Source organism: Eretmochelys imbricata, chromosome 8, assembly GCF_965152235.1.
Source record: "Eretmochelys imbricata isolate rEreImb1 chromosome 8, rEreImb1.hap1, whole genome shotgun sequence".
Classification (NCBI taxonomy): domain Eukaryota; kingdom Metazoa; phylum Chordata; order Testudines; family Cheloniidae; genus Eretmochelys; species Eretmochelys imbricata.
In genome coordinates, this window is record NC_135579.1 from 96,336,048 (window position 1) to 96,354,952 (window position 18,905).

At 39.1% G+C, this 18,905-nt stretch overlaps 1 protein-coding gene across 1 annotated transcript in view; it reads left to right on the plus strand.

Annotated features, from left to right (window-relative positions):
- Positions 1-18,905, plus strand: part of GLIS1 (GLIS family zinc finger 1) — a 134,778-nt gene that overhangs the window by 105,721 nt on the left and 10,152 nt on the right. Inside the window, exon 7 of the mRNA XM_077825376.1 lies at positions 16,878-17,062. Within this exon, the coding sequence (XP_077681502.1) occupies positions 16,878-17,062 (185 nt within the window). The remainder of the gene's footprint in view (positions 1-16,877; positions 17,063-18,905) is intronic.

An 18,905-nucleotide genomic window follows, 5' to 3' on the forward strand; every position in this document is an offset into this window, starting at 1 on the left:
AAAAAGATGGATGGATCCGGTTCTAAGCTATGCACTGGGAAGCAAATTCTCACCTCTCTCTTGCCCAGGAGCAGACCCAGCATGATTCTACAGCATAGGCCTCGAGGCAGGGGTCTCCATTCAGGGGTCACAGATCCCCTACTAGTTGTGGAGCAGTTTCACGAGGGTTCGCCATACCCACAGGTGGAAGTGAGTGGACAGTAGGAATGGGGTGAGAAAAATCCACGATGAAGCAGATCCAAGGGCCATTTTTTTCCTCCTGTGGGAGGGGGACACATCAACCTAGAAGAGGAGAAGGATCTCTTCCTCCCACTCACCCCTATGTAAATCCTCAGGGCGCCGTCCAGTGACTGAGTGTGGGTGGTGGTTCTGGAAGTGCACCTTATGTGAAATTAGCACCAAAAATCCCAACAGAAAACAATATAACCAAACTAAGGAAGTGTTTCACATGCCAGCTGCACAGGTGAGTTCTGAGTTTGTTTTTAAGACATTTTAACGTTTGAAACATATTTGCTCACCTCCATAACAATAATAAAACCAAAGACATGGCTAACGTGAGAGCATAATATAGCAGCATTTCAGACTCTATAGCTGAGCGCTCTGGACTGCATAGATCCACTCTTACTGATGCTTCTCTGTTGTCTTCATTCTCAGAAAATCAGTTCCCTTTGAGTTTAAAAAAAAAAAAAAAAGCTGAGAGTCCAGTTTTTAATTGGAACCTTCTCCACAAGTTTTGATTGCTTAGTGAGTGCCAGGAGTGGATAACTATTCATTTGCTTTGGTCACAATTTGAGTTTCACATTGGAATGGTTTTCCATTTTTGCTGAATAAGCGTTTGTTCTTGTGTGAGAATTGTGTGCTGATTTATTATCTCCCAATGCTTATGTACTTAAGAAATGCAAAGTGGTTACAGAAACACTATAGTTAATTTCCTATGACGTAATATAAGGTTGAGACAATAACAGGGTTCTAACTATGAACCAGCCATCAGGAAACTAAGAATGGAACATATTCTTTGAATGTCTATTTCAAAACAAGGCATTTTGTTCGTTACACAGTGACTGGGGATGTTTCAGCATTTAAAATAGCATTTACTATATTCAAAGTAACCTGTTATTTTGGTCATTGTATTAGCTAGTCCATAAAATACATTTGCTATATTTTAATTGTTTTCACTTTCATTACATACTGAAATAAAGACAATATTTTAATAGCATTTACTTAAGATAGAAAATATAGTCTGAACTAATCAAAATCTCATACTTTACACAAAACCATACTAAATGAAAGTATTCATCAATTTAATCAACTAAACCACTTTATAATCTAATGCTTGGAGCTGCGGAATTATTGGGTCTGTCTTTGTCAGTTAATAGTTCTGTATCTTTATTCAGATAAAAACGTACACTGCATGGAGAGAAATAAACATTTAAAACTCTATATGAACTGCTTTTCAGTTTAGACATACATATAGCATTTTGCCTCATTCATCACCTATCTCTGCATCCATGTTTAGGTACATTTAAAGAATTTCTATACTGTGAATCAATGTGATGACAAGATTGGATTCCAGTGTCTTTGGAGTGGACCAGAATGATTACTATCAAAAACTGTAATTATTGAGTCATCAAATATGTGAGATGCCAAAAGCTACACGGGGCAGAGTACAAATAGTCTACTCAAGGTTGACAGAAGATTCAGAATTTGATTTAAAGGCTTTTAAAAAAACCAAAACAAAACACTAGGTTATACCATCCTTTGCCAAAGTCAATACCAAGTGTAGCACTTAGTTTTCCCAAATGGTTTGCGAAGACATTTAAATAGTTTGACAAAATTATCTAATTCACTTGAAAATGTTCTAACAGAATGTGACTTCATTACCAAATATATTTACACTGGCTTTATATGATATGTATGGAATTTTTTTAAATTCTGGTATGAAGTGCACAGCTTGCTGGATCAAGTAATTTTACATTAATTTATACTAATATTAATTGAAGTAGAAGTGTCTGATTTAGGAATATTTTGGCACATAGAATGTAAGGGCTTGTAATGATCCAGGTTGTTTTTGTTTGTTTTTTAATTTCAGGTAGTGAAGAGTTACTTTAATATTATTTATGGCAAATGCTATTTAAATGCTATTCAAAACTGTTTAACTTCAGCAGTTGCAAAGATAGTACATTTTAATTTGTAGCACCCTGAAGATAGAAAAACAACTCCTAGTATTAACCTTTGGCTTTCCTATATTGATGTTATGCCTGGTCTGGTCTATACTACAAAATTTGCATGAATATAACTAAACCAGTTTAAAAAATCCATCTAGTTAAATTTGTGGACACCCCAGTGTAGACCCACTTGAACTGGTTTAGCCTACTAATTTAGCTTGCACTGATAAGTTACCAACTTTAACCTTTGCTTATATTAATTTAGCTAAACTAGTCTGAGTGGGTTCCATCAGGAGTTTATACCAGTTTATACCAGTGCGTGTATTGATTTAATTAAACTGGTGCACTTTTCTAATATAAACAAGGTATCTGTTTTGCTATATCTGTATATATATAGAGAGAGAGAGAGATATCCCCCTCTTTTGTAGAATATGCACAGAAATATATAAAGAAGGGTCCTGTTTATGAAATAATAGAGAATAGGGTGGTTTATGAAATACAGTTCTCTATACTTTTATTTTCAGATCACTAAACTATTGTAGAGTAGTAGTCATTCAGACTTTATGAGCCATTGGTATAAATTGGTACAACTATTGCAAGATCTTATTCACCCTGGAGATAATAAACACCACACAGTATAGTGTAATCTCCACAGCATTATGACATGGTTTTAAAAAGAAAAGTAGATAATCTTATAATTCTGCATACATTAACAGTCTAACAGCACCAATTATCGTGTAATTGTAAGCCTTGCTAACAGAAGGTCATGAGGTTTAGGCACTCTTGCTCAGGTCCATTACGTTTTTTGCCCATGGATAGGCAAAACTGAATTTCCCTTCAGTATATGGAGTTGGAGCAAGGTTCCATTAAAGTCTTTGAACTCAATCATTTTGCATATGGCTATGTGACCTCAGTCACATGCATTGCATATAGCAAATAGCATTTACATTCCTGGAGGAAGTCAAGGGCTACTGACAAATAATGACAATTCTACCAATAAGGATGATTTATCCCTTAAGAAGGATTGAGACACTAATTGTTCACACTTCTGTAGCAATTTAGGTCATATCTGCCATGTAAAATCTATGGCTGCTGAAGAATTAATGAGATGATATCACAAAAGTCTTAAAGCTGAGCAAATGATAGGGAATATTTTTAGTTAGATCATTTAAAATGCTAATTTATTTGTGCTTGCTAACAGCTGTTTAACCAGGGAAGACCAGACTTGATATTCCTGATATTTTTAAGGTAAAAATGTGCAGGAGAAAATACATTGCTATGACCACTTTACACCACTCTCGCAGTGTAAAGGATCTTCCTACCTTAGCGCCTCTTTACATTGCCGGAGTGGCATGAAGTGGGCATATTGCAAACAAGAATGAGGACTAAAGGGTTTCCTCCCCACAAAACCAGCAGTGGAAACACTCAGTCTACCCTCCACCAGCTCAGACTACCCTCCTGAGATGTGAGCCTTGTAAAATGTCCCCGTTTCTTTCCCCCACTTTGAGGTTGTGGTGGTAGCTTGAGGACTGGGGAAGAAGAATTGTATTAGTGGATAGCAGGAAAGTAAAGTTAATGTCTGTAGGGGTGAAAGCCTTGCAGGAGAGGGAGTGGGGTGGCTATATAGGGCTCTCCTGTGTGGAATTTTTTGTATTATCCTGGCTCTGTGGCAAGGAGGTGAGAGGAGAACAGGGATGGTTTTGTGAATGAAGGAGTTTAGAAGGGTTGTATCCTGTGAGGTGGGATCAGACACATGCAGTGGCTTTAAGGGTTTCACTTTACAAGTAGTTGGTTTTCTGGAGTGTGATTGTAGTGTATGATAGAATTTAGCAAATTGGTTCCAAAAACAAAACAGAAAAGGATAATTCTTTAAAAAACTATTGCAGATCATTTTTATTTTAATAGTTCTTTCTTTCTTGCATGTTAAAGGGTCAACCCCTGTCGAAGGCAGTGAGATCACATGAGTAAGGCAAGTAAGATTTGGCCCATTATTAGAATAGTTGTGGGAAACAAACAAGCCTCTACTATTTAGAGGATGGAACTAAATACCAACACCTTTTTTATAATAGTTCCTGGGACCAGAAAAATGTATCCTTCATTGTTTGTGGATTCCACTGGGACTACTCCTCATTTATAATAGAATACACAAGTCAGTGTTTTATTCTCCTTTAAAAGCACTAAAACCCAATAACAAGAAACAGATATCTCTGAAAGCAGAAAACATTTTCAGTGGAGGTAGCCAAGAACCCATCATAATTTATCTCAGTGTTATGGATCTGAGCACGCAAAAGGGGCATCAGTACATCTGTCCAAAGAAAGAACAATGTACAGGTGCGGGGCTGAGGTTTATGTAACAAAGAAAAACAGTAATTAAAAGCATCTGGATTCGAATCCCAAGTCATTTATCTCATTGTAGAAAATGTGAACAGAGTTCATTTATAATCATATCCAGATAGGCTTATCCTGGTTTTAGCAAAATTAGCATTAAAGTGGCCTCACTTCTGCAATATTTGGCTAAGAAAAATGTAGCATCTGATTGCTGATAGAGCACTGACATTTTCCTGACTGTACCGAGATGTAGGTGAACATTTATTTAATATTACATTTTTCTAAAATAGGTGGATTGACATTTATGATGTCACTTCAATAGTGTCTTCCGTCTGAGCGTCTAAAAGCAAGCACTAACAAATAAAGATACCGGCCGCAGAGATGTGGTGTAAGTGATACAGTCTCAAATTAAGAAATAATAATGCTACAGGGAGAAAAGAGAGGTTACATGAGTTACTCAGGAAGCCTTTGACTGAGCGGTGATTAGAACCCAAGTTTTTTAACTTCCAGTCATGTGCTGTAACCATTAGTTAATGTTTTCTGTGATAGTCTGAGGAACAGAATATTTAGTCTCTGTAAACCTGATATTCTTGTAGCTTTTTAGCAAATTCAGTGGTTTAGTAGTAAGCCATACAAAGAGATTGCATGACAGCTTATCCTGAAGTTAAAAATCATACAATCATGTCATTGCAGGGCTGGAAGGGAGCTTGAGAGGTTATCCAATCCGGCCCTCTATGCTGAGCAACTAAGGGCCAGATTTTTAAAGATATTCAGGTGCCTAGTAGGGTTTTCAAGAGCCCACAATGGTTGGTATTCCTTAGCCTCTTTTTAAAGATATGTCATGGAGGTTAATTTACTTGCAAGTTCACACTGCATGTTCGTGACAAACCAGGGCCTCTGACTTCCAGTTTCCCACTCTCAATACAACCAGTGTCCCAACAACAAGAAAATGGAAACACGCTGGAATAACTTGCAATCCCAGAGTAGAGCCTCAGTCTATGTAAAATGTGCAACATGTTACAACCCAGTAATTTGTTTGCTCATCATTTGTGGGAAAGGATAATAAAATGCAATGATGCCCAGCAAGGTGAGCTACAATGAGGGATTTATTATAGGGGTGGAAAAGGATTCCATGCATTTCAGAGAACTAGCCAAAGACACCTGGCAGTGATTAGTGCAAGGTTCACCAAACTTCAGATAGTCTGTTGTTGTTGTTTTTTTTTTAAATGGTATAACTGTTTCCTGAGCATGTGCTGACAGAAATTCCCATAGGGCAAGACCCAGAACAGAAACACGTGGCAAGAGATTGGGTGCTATCCAAAGACCAGATTAGCAGAGCTTTACACATCATTTTTAATACATAGGAAGAGATGAAAATCAGTGTTAACTCCCCCCTTCCCCCCCAAAAAAATATATCTCCTGATTCTGGAACTGAATTGCACATTCTCATAATATAAGTAACAAAATTGTTGAGCAGGCAAGGTTTTATGAATGAAAGAGTTGGAATGAGGAATTTTATGGTAGCACCTGGTTTCACTAAAATCTATCAGCTTTTGAAACTAAATATAACATTGTGCCTCTAACCAGAGCACTATACAGAATCTTTCCTTCAGACTAGTATGTGGTAGATACAATTATCAAAGTCAATATTTTGCAGTGTGGTATTAGACTGGACTTGAGAAGCAGCTTTGAAGTCCAGTCTAATTGCACAATATACACAAGAATTTATTTGAGATAAAGTACAGACATTTCACTCTGGATCTGATATGGTTCCCACTGAGCTCAATGGGAAAAGGATTGGGGCCTATTGTCTAGCAGAGGAATCTGCCAGTCAAGATTTTCTATTAAAAAACCCAACAGTGAGCCACTGTTCATATTGAAAACATCCATGCCTTCAATATTTCTATGCTGTGGTTAGATTTCATCCTCAATTATTATGATTCAAAAAGTATCCTAGGTTGAAGTGAATTTCATTGTTTTTCAGTTCCCTGCAAGTAGTTTCCTATTAAGCATATTGTGCTGTATTTTCAGTATTCAGGAACAGATTAGAAAGATTATCCAAGTAATGGACCATGAAGAAGGTTGCCTTAAAATGGGTAAAAATATAGCTTTATTATTTGCTGTTCTGTAGAATTTGTCCATGAAGAGTTTTCGAAGAGAGTGTGGCTAAAGCAAAATATAAAGGCCATTTCTTATTCAGGCTACCGCAATATGGTTAAATTCGGGGGGGTATATATCCCTGTCCTCTCAGAAGGTTTTGAAAAATCTATTTGGCTGTATATTTGGCTGTATATTTATTCTTGGTTCTGTACAGTTGAATAGGTTCTAGATAAACTCTTATGTAGTAATAACATTGAGGCAAAGAGGTTTAGTGTAAATTGTGGGAATAATACAAAGTTGTATATGCACCCCCAGCTACCCAAATGGGGATAGACCAAAGACAGAAAGACAGGACAAATAATGCAAACATACCAAATACCATAGCTATATTTGATGCATATGAAGTGTCTAACAAAGGGATGTCTGTTAACTCATGAGACACCTAGAGACAGAGCCCTGTGCAGGGATATTTTTATAATCCTGCTCCCGCATTGTTTGTTGAATTTTTATCCCGCTCCTGCTATTATGGCAATGTGGTGGTGCGACTGCCCCACACAGGCAGGGTTAAGGCTAGCCTTGGAGAGGCTGTCCAGAACCCAGCCAGTCAAGAAAGGGTTTATTGGGAGAGCCAAGCAGGAGAAGGCTTGCTGGAGTAGCCCATATATAAAGGGCTGCTCAGCAGAGCAAGGGGCAGTCTCTTCCTGGAGGGCAAAGGGGAAGGACTGTCTGCCGAGGAGTACCAGAGATACTTCAGGGCTGGGCCGGGTAGCGGAGCAATAGGTGAGCTCTTGGCTGACCATGGCCCGACTGAGACCCTGAAGCAAGGACAGGGAAGGTGCTAAGGCTACGGGGGAAGTGGCCCAGGGAATGTAGGCAGTGGGAATAGGAGGAGGGGCAATAACTGGCTGCCAGCTATAGATTTCCTGGGCCGGAACCCAGAGTAGCAGGCTGGCCTGGATCCCCCCACCTTTACCCCTACTTGCCAATGAGGAGAGTGGCCTAAATCCAGACTGCAGTTTGCCCCTGAAGCCAGGGGCTAGACGAGAGACTGCAGTTGGCCACTGAGGCAAGTGGAAGGACTAAGGACCACCTGTCCCACCAAAAGTGGGAAGACAGCGGGCTGGGGCACAGCTGGAGGGCCATGTCCCAAAGAGGACACCGCAGTCTGGAAGCAACGCGGATCCAAATGGTGGAGGAAGTGGAAGTAACAGCAAGTGAATCACTGCTAGTAAAAGGCACCCTGATGGTCAAAGAGAGCTAATTCCCAGCACAGCCAGCAGGAGTCACCGCAGCGGTGAGTCGGAACCACTATAGGCAGTGAGACCTGCAGGACCCCAGTCCTGCTGCAGGGCTTTACTTACACACTTCACTAAAGTGTATCTCATAGTTCAACCTGAACTGTATATCACAACAATCAAAAGTATATTCTGTGGAAACAAATTTAATTGAAAGTTCTGCAGCATTTTTAATGAGGATTTCTTTTTCTGTGAGATGTTCATAGATGCATTTAACTTTACAAAACGAGAGAGCTATCATGTTGCCTAAAACTAGAAGGGATCTTAAGACACAAGATACCTTATGTAATTTCAAGCTTATGGAAAGGAATTAATTTGTTAATTTTCCTTTTAAGCAGACCTGAATTTACAGGTGATACAGAATATCTCTTCATGAACTACACTAGATGTGTTGTCTGAGTGTGTGGTCCTTATATAATGCATTGGCTAAGTCCCCATGATCGTACCCTGAGATGGGTCTGCTACTTTTACTCAGAACTAAAGGAGTTAGGTCCAGATTTTTAAAGCTGATTAGTCATTGCTATGCGCAGCTGCCACCTAGCCAGTTATTCCTCATTTTTATTTCTGCATTTGCTTTTTTCTTCCGACGTGTAGTACTTCGCACTTATCTTTATTGAATTTCATCTTGTTGATTTCAGACTAATTCTCCAATTTCTCAAGGTCATCTTGAATTCTAATTCTTTCCCGTAAAGTGCTTGCAATCCCTCCCATCTTGGTATCATCCGCAGATTTTATAAGCATACTCTCCACTCCATTATCCAAGGCATTACGGAAAATATTGATGACTACTGGACCCAGGACAGACCCCCAGGGCATCCTACGTCCTCCCAATTTGATGGCAAACTCTTGATAATGACTCTTTGAACACAGTCTTTCGACCAGTTGTGTATGCACTTTACAGTAATTTAACCTACACTGTATTTCCCTAATTTGCTTATGAGACGGTCATGTGGGACTGTGAAAAAAGTCTTACAAAATCAAGATATGTCATGTCTACAGCTTCCCCCCATCCACTAGGCCGGTAATCCAGTGAAAGAAGGAAATTAGGTTGGTTTGGCATGATTTCTTCTTGACATATCTATGGTGGCTGTTACTTAATCCTCTAGGTACTTACAAATTGATTGTCTAATTATTTGTTCTAGTATCTTTCTTGGGTATCATAGTTAGGCAGACTGGTCTATAATTTCCTGTGTCCTCTTTGTTCCTCTTTTTAAAGATAAGTACTATGTTTGCCCTTCTCCAGTCTCCTGGGACTTCACTTGTCCTTCATGAGTTCTCAAAGATAATCACTAATGGTTTTGAGATTGCTTCAGCTAGTTCTTAAGTATCCTGTTGTGAATTTCATCATACCTTCATGAATGAATATATCTAACTTATCTAAGTAATCTTTATCCTGTTCTTTCCCTGGTCTGGCTTGTGCTCCTTCCCTCTTGTTAATTGTGTGGAGCATCTGGTCACATTTATACTGGAGCAAAATAGGCAATGAACACCTTGGCCTTCTTGCTGTCATCCATTATTAGCTCTCCCTCCCTGCTAAGTAAAGGACCTACACTTTCCTTTGTCTTTCTCTTGCTCCTAATGTATTTCTAGAACCTCTTATTGCCTTTCATGTCCCTTGGTAGGTGTAACTCATTTTGTGAGTTTGGCTTTCTGATTTTGTCCCTACATTTGTGCTATTCTGTTGTACTCCTCCTTAGCAAATTGTCCACGTTTTCACTTTCTGAAGGATTCCTTTTTGATTTTCAGGTCATTAAAGAGCTCTGGTTGAAACCATAGTTGCCTCTTACTAGTCTTCCTGTCTTTCTTTCACTGGGATAGTTTGCTGCTGTTCCTTAAATATTGTTTCTTTGAGACACTGCCAGCGGTTCTGAGCTTGTTTCTCCCTTAAAATCTCCAAGATACAGCTTTGCTGTACAGCTAACTAAACACACACACAGTCCAGCAGACTGATAGAAATGTGTTTTTTAGCTTACCTGCTCCATAAGGGAAGACTGACATATCTGGAGAGAACACCCACATGGAAAGGGAGAAAATTAGGTATTTTACACGAAATGCATATAGCAAGAAAAGTGCTCCCACCCTCGCAGTGACTTTATCATCACAGTCCTCAGTTTTAGGCTGTGAATTAAACTTTGGAGGGTGGGGGGGTTCCTGTTCTAAAAATATGTTCTGTTGGCACTTCATCTGCCTCTGGGTTGTTAAAAATAGGAGACTAGAAATGGTCTTATTCTCCCTTAGCCTGGGCTCCAGTTCTCATCTCTGCCCTAGTTCTCTTTCACCAAATTTCAGCCTCCTCAATTTCCCTGATTCAGACTCTCTTCTCTTAGTTCTCTCATCCTTAACTCATGTTTCCAGTGGTTCAGTTAGTTCATTTCCACAGTTTTGGTCTTGTCTACTGGCTGAATCTCTATAATTAAACCTGTTCCTGGTTGTCTTCTTCAAAGACCTCCTGCTCCTGATTGCCCTGAGCTTCATTGTGGATGATTGACTAGCTGCATGTTTATCCTCTGGATTTTGACTGTGATGGAATTAAAGAAGACAATGCTGGGTTTATTGTTTGGGTCATGGCACTCTGCTGTGGAAATAGAGTCTTTCATAGTTCACTGTTACGTGTGTCGCCTGCTCACAAACCACTCTATGATCCTTCTCAGCTCTACAGCCTGCAGACCTACCCTCCAGGCACAGCTTGGCTTCCATGCCTTGCCCACCCTCATCACATGCAGTGGAACTGTTGTGTTTCCGATGCATTTTGGCCCTTTCATGGCACCAGAGGGGGCCAAAGGATTTTATCCACAATGTGTACAATCATGTTAGTTCAAATCTGTAAATATGGAATGAAAGGTGCTACGTTAAAATGTAAGATTCTTATAATTGCATCCCTAAATTGTTGATTGCCTGTTGATGAATCTTTAGATGAGGAACACATTGGATGTGCACTATCAGATCAAATCTCTGGTCCATCAAATCTAGTATTGTGTCTCCACCTCTAGCCAATACTTGATGCTTCAGAGGGAGTGTTGGGGGGGGGCAGATCATATTACCTGGTCAATTGTGCAATATCCTGAAAGGGGGTGGAATTCTTCCGTGACCTCTTGAGGTGATCAGTTTGCATCCTGAAGCACAAGAGTTTACTACCCATTATTTAGCATGTATAGGAGTAAATGTAATCTTTGGACATAAAATTATTTAACCCCTCTTTAAATCTACCTGCAGTATTTGATTCTATGTCCTCTTGTAGTTATGAATTCCACAGACTGACTACATGCTGTGTGAAGAAATAGTTCATTTTGTTTTAAATTTACCTGCCATTTACTTTGCTAAGTGGCTTGTTCTCATTTTATGGGACTGTGTGGAAAGAAGGGACTAGATTCTTTATTGTACCATTAATAATCTTAAATACTACAAGTAAGTCGTCTTCTCCTTTGAAGGGTACATAATCCTAGTTTTTGCAGCCTCTCTTATAAGAAATCCCTGCTATGCTGCTCTGTGGCTCTTCTCCAGATGTTTTCACTCTCCACTCTCTTTTTATGTTGAGGCAACCAAACCTGAATAAAATACTTCCAATTTTACCATACTTTGATATAACATCCTTATGTGCCCTGGATACTTTATGCATCCAAGCATACAATTTTCTTTTCCATTTGCCACTTCAATGAGCCATTAACAATAATTACAAAACCTCTTATCACCACCACCTTGTCTCAGTCCCTCAAAAAGATCATACAAGTTTAGAAGCTAGCAGCATCTGTAAGAAATTCAAAATATTTTTGCTAAACAGCTTACACTTATCCAAGTTTAATTTAGTTTGTCATCATGTTGTCCAATCTCCCAGCATACTCAAATGCATTCAGTGTCTCGGAATCCTCTATGGGTTTTGACTGAGCAGAGCAACTTAAGTGTGATCATGAAACTAATTATTCACTTCTTCCTCTCAATCACTAGTAAAGGTATTAAATGGCATAGGCAGATAACAAATACTACAAGAAAATAGTAAAGCACTGAAGATACATACAGTTCCAGTTCCATGAAACTTATGGTTTTAGTGGAGAGACAATATAGACCAAAGAGTTACAGGATGACCAGAAGGAGGTTATCATAATGTGTTTCAGGGTTTGTTGTTCTGGCTTATTTTTTATTTAATGGTGTGTATCAGAATTTCTGATTTAGGTGGGTTACCATAAGTGCTCAGATACTATAGTGATGCGTAAGTATAAGCACCAATATCAAATAGAATCTATAGGCTCAGAGGATGGGGTTTTAAGGAAGAATTTGAATGGAGAGAGGGTGGTGGATTGGTGCACCAGGGATTACGGAAATTCAGACATCAGTATGGATGAAGGCACGAACACAAGAGTGGGAAATGGATAAAAAGGGAGTAGTTAGGTGGAAGACTTGGACAGAACATGAGTAGAAAGACATGAGAGCAGAGATGTAGAGAAAGGGGGGAGGGCAGATTAGTGCATTTTTACCATATATTAAAATCTGGTGAATTTGTTGATTATATCTGCAATGTCTGACTTCACTCACCTCTGTCCTGAAATACAGCCCCGCTATGTGAGCCAGAGTAAGCAGCGTTTTAAAAAGCATAATGGATCCATTAGGGACTGGGAAGAAGGCACCCTCTGCCTCCAGATGCAGGGGGAGGTTGTGAGTGGCTATTTAATTGCTCTGTGGCTGCTCCCACAGTCCATAAGCTGTTATACAGTTCTGGGCTCCTGTGCCCGACATGGGATTGAGTCTGTGGGAATGAGGGCAGGTGATCTATGTAGCCCTGGATTTGCTGACCTGTCCTTTGCCCATCCTCAAAGCCACTCTTAATGCTACAGAAGAGAACATGGGGTGCACAGTCCTTTCACATGTCTTCTCAGCTTACCACAATAGGGTAACAGATCTGTGGTGGTTCTTGGACACTTATATCTTTGCCCATGAGAAGAGGTGGAGTGGGCAAAAGATTTTACCTTCTCTGAATATAAATATTCAATGTAGTCATGGGACCCAATTTTAGTGAATTAGGAAGGATCTGGGTTTTATTTAATATCTACATTAAAAGTATATAGTAAAAAGCCACAAGATGCCAAATTTGCAGAACTATACAAGCAAAAAGCAAACTAAAAAATGTGGTACATACATATTTATTATTAAAATCCAACCCAAAACAAATTGTGGCTATAGTACAGTGTTAACAGGAAGTGTCCAAACTATTAGATCTTGAAGCCGATATGCCTGAGCTACTGCCTGGGAGTTTCTGATGCAAACAGCTGTCCATACTGAGGTCCTTCTTTAAGTAGTTTAGTGTTTCTTCTTCTATAGAGAAGCCATCTCTTTTAAAACTGTTTCCTGTAGCTAATGCATAATTTATCTAATCTGTATCTGGAATGATTTCACCTGCACACCCATAGCAGCTGTGCCAAGGCAACATGGTTAGAAGACAAACACTCTAGAGAGAATTAGAAAAGGACACCAGAAGCTTGAAACTGAAAGCTAGGTCCATGAAAAAAATACTCTATCACACAGACATACACAGGATTGTGTTTTAGGGTTGATCTTGAATTCTGGGACACTGCAATTAATATTTTGTTAAGAAGAAAAATTCACCTTTGTGTCACTTGTTCAAATTTAAACCTAGTCTTAGTGACAGAAAGTTATTCCTTGGCCTAAGGAAAACGAGCTGGAAGGATGCAGGGGATCTTCATTCAGCTAGATGCCCATATCAGAATGAACACCAATTGATACCCTTATTTGCTGTCTTACAATAATGGGGAAAGATTGCAGCATTGTGCCAAGTATTTGGTATTCTGCTAAAGCTGTTCAGACAGGGTGAAATCCACTTCACCCACATGTAACACAAGTTTAGAGAGGTGATTGCAGACCAGCCTGGGAAATTAAACCCCAGCCTACAACACAGGACTTGAATAGGATTCACCTCAGGCTCCAGTTATATAGATTACTATACTAGGGCCACTGGATTGCATACACGAGTGGTTTTCAACCTGTGGGCTGCAGACCCCGGGGGATCCTCAGACTGGGTCTAAGGGGTCCGTGAAAGATTGTCATTACCATAGAACAGTGGTTTTCAACCTAGGGTCCGTGAACCCCTGGGGGTCAGCAGACTATGTCTAAGATTTCCAAAGGAGGCCGCACCTCCATTTGAAATTTTGTAGGGGTCCACAAATGAAAAAAGGTTGAAAACTACTGGCATATACAGATGTTCTGTTCCTCCCCTCCCACCCCCTTCCCTGTGGAACCAACCATGGGCTATAGTGTGCAGACAGCTCTGCCTGGCTGCTCAGCAGTCTCCCCCCAAGAGGCCTGTATGCAGGGGTGAAGTGGTGTTAAGTCACCACTTGGACAACGCCTTCCCCCCCCCCCCCCCGCTTTTAATAAGCAGAGGATTTCAGTCTCTAACATTCAGTATCACAACCATTACAGTCACTTATAGAAAACGGGGGGAAAGTTAAGCATTTGTTTAAAAATATAATTACATTCCTCCCACACATTAAATATGTGAACAAGCTATAGAAAACAAAAGAGGTTAGAACAACTGTGTACTTCAAGATTTTCTGTGTCCCTTTAAGACTGAACATTTGGCTTGAAAAGCATCTTGACCCAGGCCATTTAATAACTGCTTTATTTCTTGCCTTCCCTTTTTGCTTAGGGACATGCATGGTTTCGGTGACCCTGTTATGCACTTAATTTCCTTGTTTTTTACTTTAGTGTCTTTTTGCCTAGCTGTTGTTTTTTTTAATTCCCTTTCATAAGTTGTGTCACAATGGTACCTTTTGGCACCTTTACTGTTCCTGGGCTGTTGAATGTAGTTATATTCTGATCACTATTATTTCATAGGTTAACTATATTTACTTCTTGAACCAGCTCTTACGTGTTATTTAGGACTAAGTCAAAAATAGTCTTACCTCTTGTGTGCTACTCAAAGGAGCAATTTTTATGGTGTTGAGAAATTGCTTTTCTAAGCCATGTATCATTGTGACATTTGAACAGTGTATGTGGGTAGTTGACGTCACCCATTTTTACAGTTTTATTAGAGTTGGTAGCATCTTCGATCTCCTGCAACAATGTGCAGTCAATATCCTTTTCCTGGTCAGGTGTCAACAGGTAATCTACTAGTATATTTTTATACTTATGCCTTGGGCTAGCCTTACAGATTCTACTGAGTGGTTCTTTCCATACAGAAGTTTTGTTTCATTACATTCTATGGAATCTATTAGATGTAATGCGGCTCCTCCCACCTCTATGACTTAATCTGTCCTTTGTTTTCATTTCAGCCCAAGACATATGAGGTTGGAGGGCAAAGAAAATACAGCATCTACACAGTACAATAAACTCTAGACAGTATCTGCATTCAAAAGATCAACATTTGAGGCTACCAATCTAGAACCAACTGATCATTATTTCTACTGCTGCAATGAAAGCTCAAAAAAACCAGAGGTCTAAATGCCCCAACAAAACATTTAGATAATTATTGTTAATTTGTAGAATGATAATATAATTCTAATGGGGTTTGCACAGGAGGACCAGATTCTTGATTCTGCTCTCTGCAAAGCAGCAGGTCTCTGGCCATAAGTGGCCAGCAGATCGTTCCGCTGACAGAGGGGATAAAGCCAATTCCCGTGCTGGCTACCACCTCTGCCCACAATGGAGAGGACATGCTGGTGGAGAGGGGAAGCATGCTGAAGCTTCACTATGCTCTACCTATTGGTGTAAAGTTCCTTAGGTACCTTATGCCAGTGGTGTAAGGTAAAGCAGCTCCTAGGCTGGGGTGGCAATGCATGATTAGGGAGCCGCAACCAATTGTCTGACTAACCTCCTGTGCCAAGCACATCACGGGGAAGAGGTTTTACATCTGAGGTACAATCACTTCCCTGCCTTCCTCCGAGGCACTGCAGTAGCATACACATGTTTACCCAGGGCTGTGCTTTTGAAAGACAATCTAGACCGCTCTGTTTAAAACTATGCTGTTAGATGAGAAACCATTGAAAACAAGTATGCATCCTTGACTTGGCTGAACTTTTGGGTATAGATGTTTCGCCCCGTTTTGACTAGTAGTGCATTTAGACAATTCTGACTCAGGAGGGAACCTCCTGGGATGAAAGGAACTCACCATTAGAGCTTGAGTTTCCTCGTATTTTAGAAAGAGGTAAATTTAATATCAAAATTAAGAGAGAGCAGGGGTGAAGCCTCCTTGATAGAAACAAATTGAAACCTGAAACTTCTAAGCACTAACATTATAGTTTGTGTTGGATGGTTTTCTAAGCACTGCTTTTATAGTATACAAGACTGCTGATGGTTGAGAAGGGCAATAATTTTATATTTTGTACAGTAGTACAATGATTTGCAAGGGTTCTGAGACACAATAAGGAATTACATGTTTAAAGAAAGTTTCCTCTTGCTTTTATTTTTTGTACAAATAGAACAAGGGGGAGGCACTAAAGATATTAATGAGGTTATCTATTAATTAGACATAATCATGAAGTGCAAAATTCTGCTATTATTTTACTCCCAGATAGATCTATTTGCATCCGTGGTGTAATGGAATTCAGAATTAGGTCCTAAGAGATACCTTTTCGTTGTAATACGTGAGAATTTAATCAAGGAATACCTATTAGCATTAAATTAGTCTCTGCCTGTATTTTCAGATCCATTTGTCGGTTAATAAAGTTTTTAATTAAAACTGACTTTGCTTAATTCTGAAGTCAGACAGCTTGACTAATGGTGTCACTTGTGACCCCAGCAGTGTGAACAGCATGGGAAGCCAGTGTAAAAGATTGTAAATTAGTTTCTAATTTGCTTTACTTCTGGCATACAACTGAAAGAAACATTTTATTGTTTATTTTTTTTAAAATATCATTTATGTCAACACAAATTGTAAATAAAGTTCTCTATATTAAATCACTATGGAAATGCTGCCTAGGGACTTTCAAGTGTTTTATTTTCTCATATTGTAATATAAGCTTCTTCTCTTTTCTTGTTCTAGGCTTGCTCCAAATATTCTTTCACCTCTTGTCAGTCCTCTGAAAACACTAGTTCCACCTTCCCTATTGCAGAAACATGGTTCATCATCTCCACACAGCCAGTCTCCAAATGGGCAACAGTTTTCAGGAATACCAAATAAACCATATGTTCAGTATCAAAACCAATCTGTACAAGAGGGACTGCAAGGTAACTATATTTTGAGTTTTCCCAGCTGCTGTATTCGTGTTTTAATTATTGCAGTATTTGGCAACACTGCCTGACAACATTTCCATGGAAGCTCCTGTTTTTTTTCAGAGTAGCAGCCGTGTTAGTCTGTTGTTCGCAAAAAGAAAAGGAGTACTTGTGGCACCTTAGAGACTAACAAATTTATTTGAGCATAAGCTTTCGTGAGCTACAGCTCACTTCATCGGATGCATCCGATGAAGTGAGCTGTAGCTCACGAAAGCTTATGCTCAAATAAATTTGTTAGTCTCTAAGGTGCCACAAGTACTCCTTTCCTATTTTTTTGAGTCCAATGGGGCTGGAGTTTATGCTTATGTAGCTTATGCTTATGTAGCTCACGAAAGCTTAACAAATTTATTTGAGCATAAGCTTTCGTGAGCTACAGCTCACTTCATCGGATGCATCCGATGAAGTGAGCTGTAGCTCACGAAAGCTTATGCTCAAATAAATTTGTTAGTCTCTAAGGTGCCACAAGTACTCCTTTCCTATTTTTTTGAGTCCAATGGGGCTGGAGTTTTCATCAGTCAGATCAGTACATGCATTACCTACTTATAATGGGGACAAATTATAATCCGTAATAAAGCTGTGCATTCATATAGCACCTTTCATTAGAGGATCTCAAAGTATTTTGCAAGCACACATTAATTACATCCCAAAATACCTCTGATTTAAAGACACTTTAAAAGATTTAACTCTGGATCACCTTTGAAGCTGTAACTGTTTAGTCTATCAGTCTACGTAGTATTTAGGAAGCTTTAAAATGCATCGTTTATACAATAGACTATGATGGCACTTTCTGGCATTGTACCCATTTAGTATGGTTCGAGTACTACAGAGACAGGAGGTCTTGAGTTCTAATCCTAATTCTGTCACGATCTTGTGTAGTTTAGGCAAATTATTTATCCTCTGCATTTGAATTTCCCAGTCTTTAAAATGGGGATGATGCTTATTTTCCTACCCCAAAGTTGTCTTGTGGGGGATTGGTGTGTCTACAATGTTTTGAAGGTATACACTGACACTTAATATTATCACAGATTACTGTGGTAATGGAAGCTTGGATATTTAGATAACATGTTATATAATCCATATACTATATTGCTTACGTATGGTAAATATTCATCATATTACAGATGTGCAGGACAGCTGTCTGGTTGCAAGTATAACCAAGCATATAAGTATACCCGGGCAGATAACCAGATTCTCAACTCTGTTCACAATTGTACCATTGTTTGAATAAGGCATTTTTCAGAAACGCACAGTTTCATGTACGATAAATGTAGCAAGTGGGCAAAATGACTTGCCTGCTATTCTTTGAATGTTTTAAGGCCAAGTTTTTATAACGTTTGAAAAAACAAGATTCTGATATAAGCCCAATGGCAGGGTACATCTCTAATACATAGATATTTACCTCCCTTTCCCTCTTGGTCTCCAGGTAGTATTTTAACCTCTAGTCTGGGTCAAGTACCATAAATACTCTAAAATTGCTTGATTAGTTTTTGCTGTTTGGACTTTGTCTGAAAAGCAAAAGCATGTTATATTAAATGATTTGTGTCAAAGAAAAAAGCTCACTAAACCTGATGCTCAACAGATTATTCAATTTTAAAATGACTAACTCTGAGAGGGGAAAAGTGATAGATTTATGATAGCATATAATCATATATGATTGTTGTTATAATGAGCTAAATAACTACAAACCACAAGAGGACAGATTAGCAGCTCATTATAATGACAGAAACAAATGCATAGACAGAACAAGTTTTGAACCACGTAAATAAATTGACTTTATTCCTTAGAGAAAACCACATTT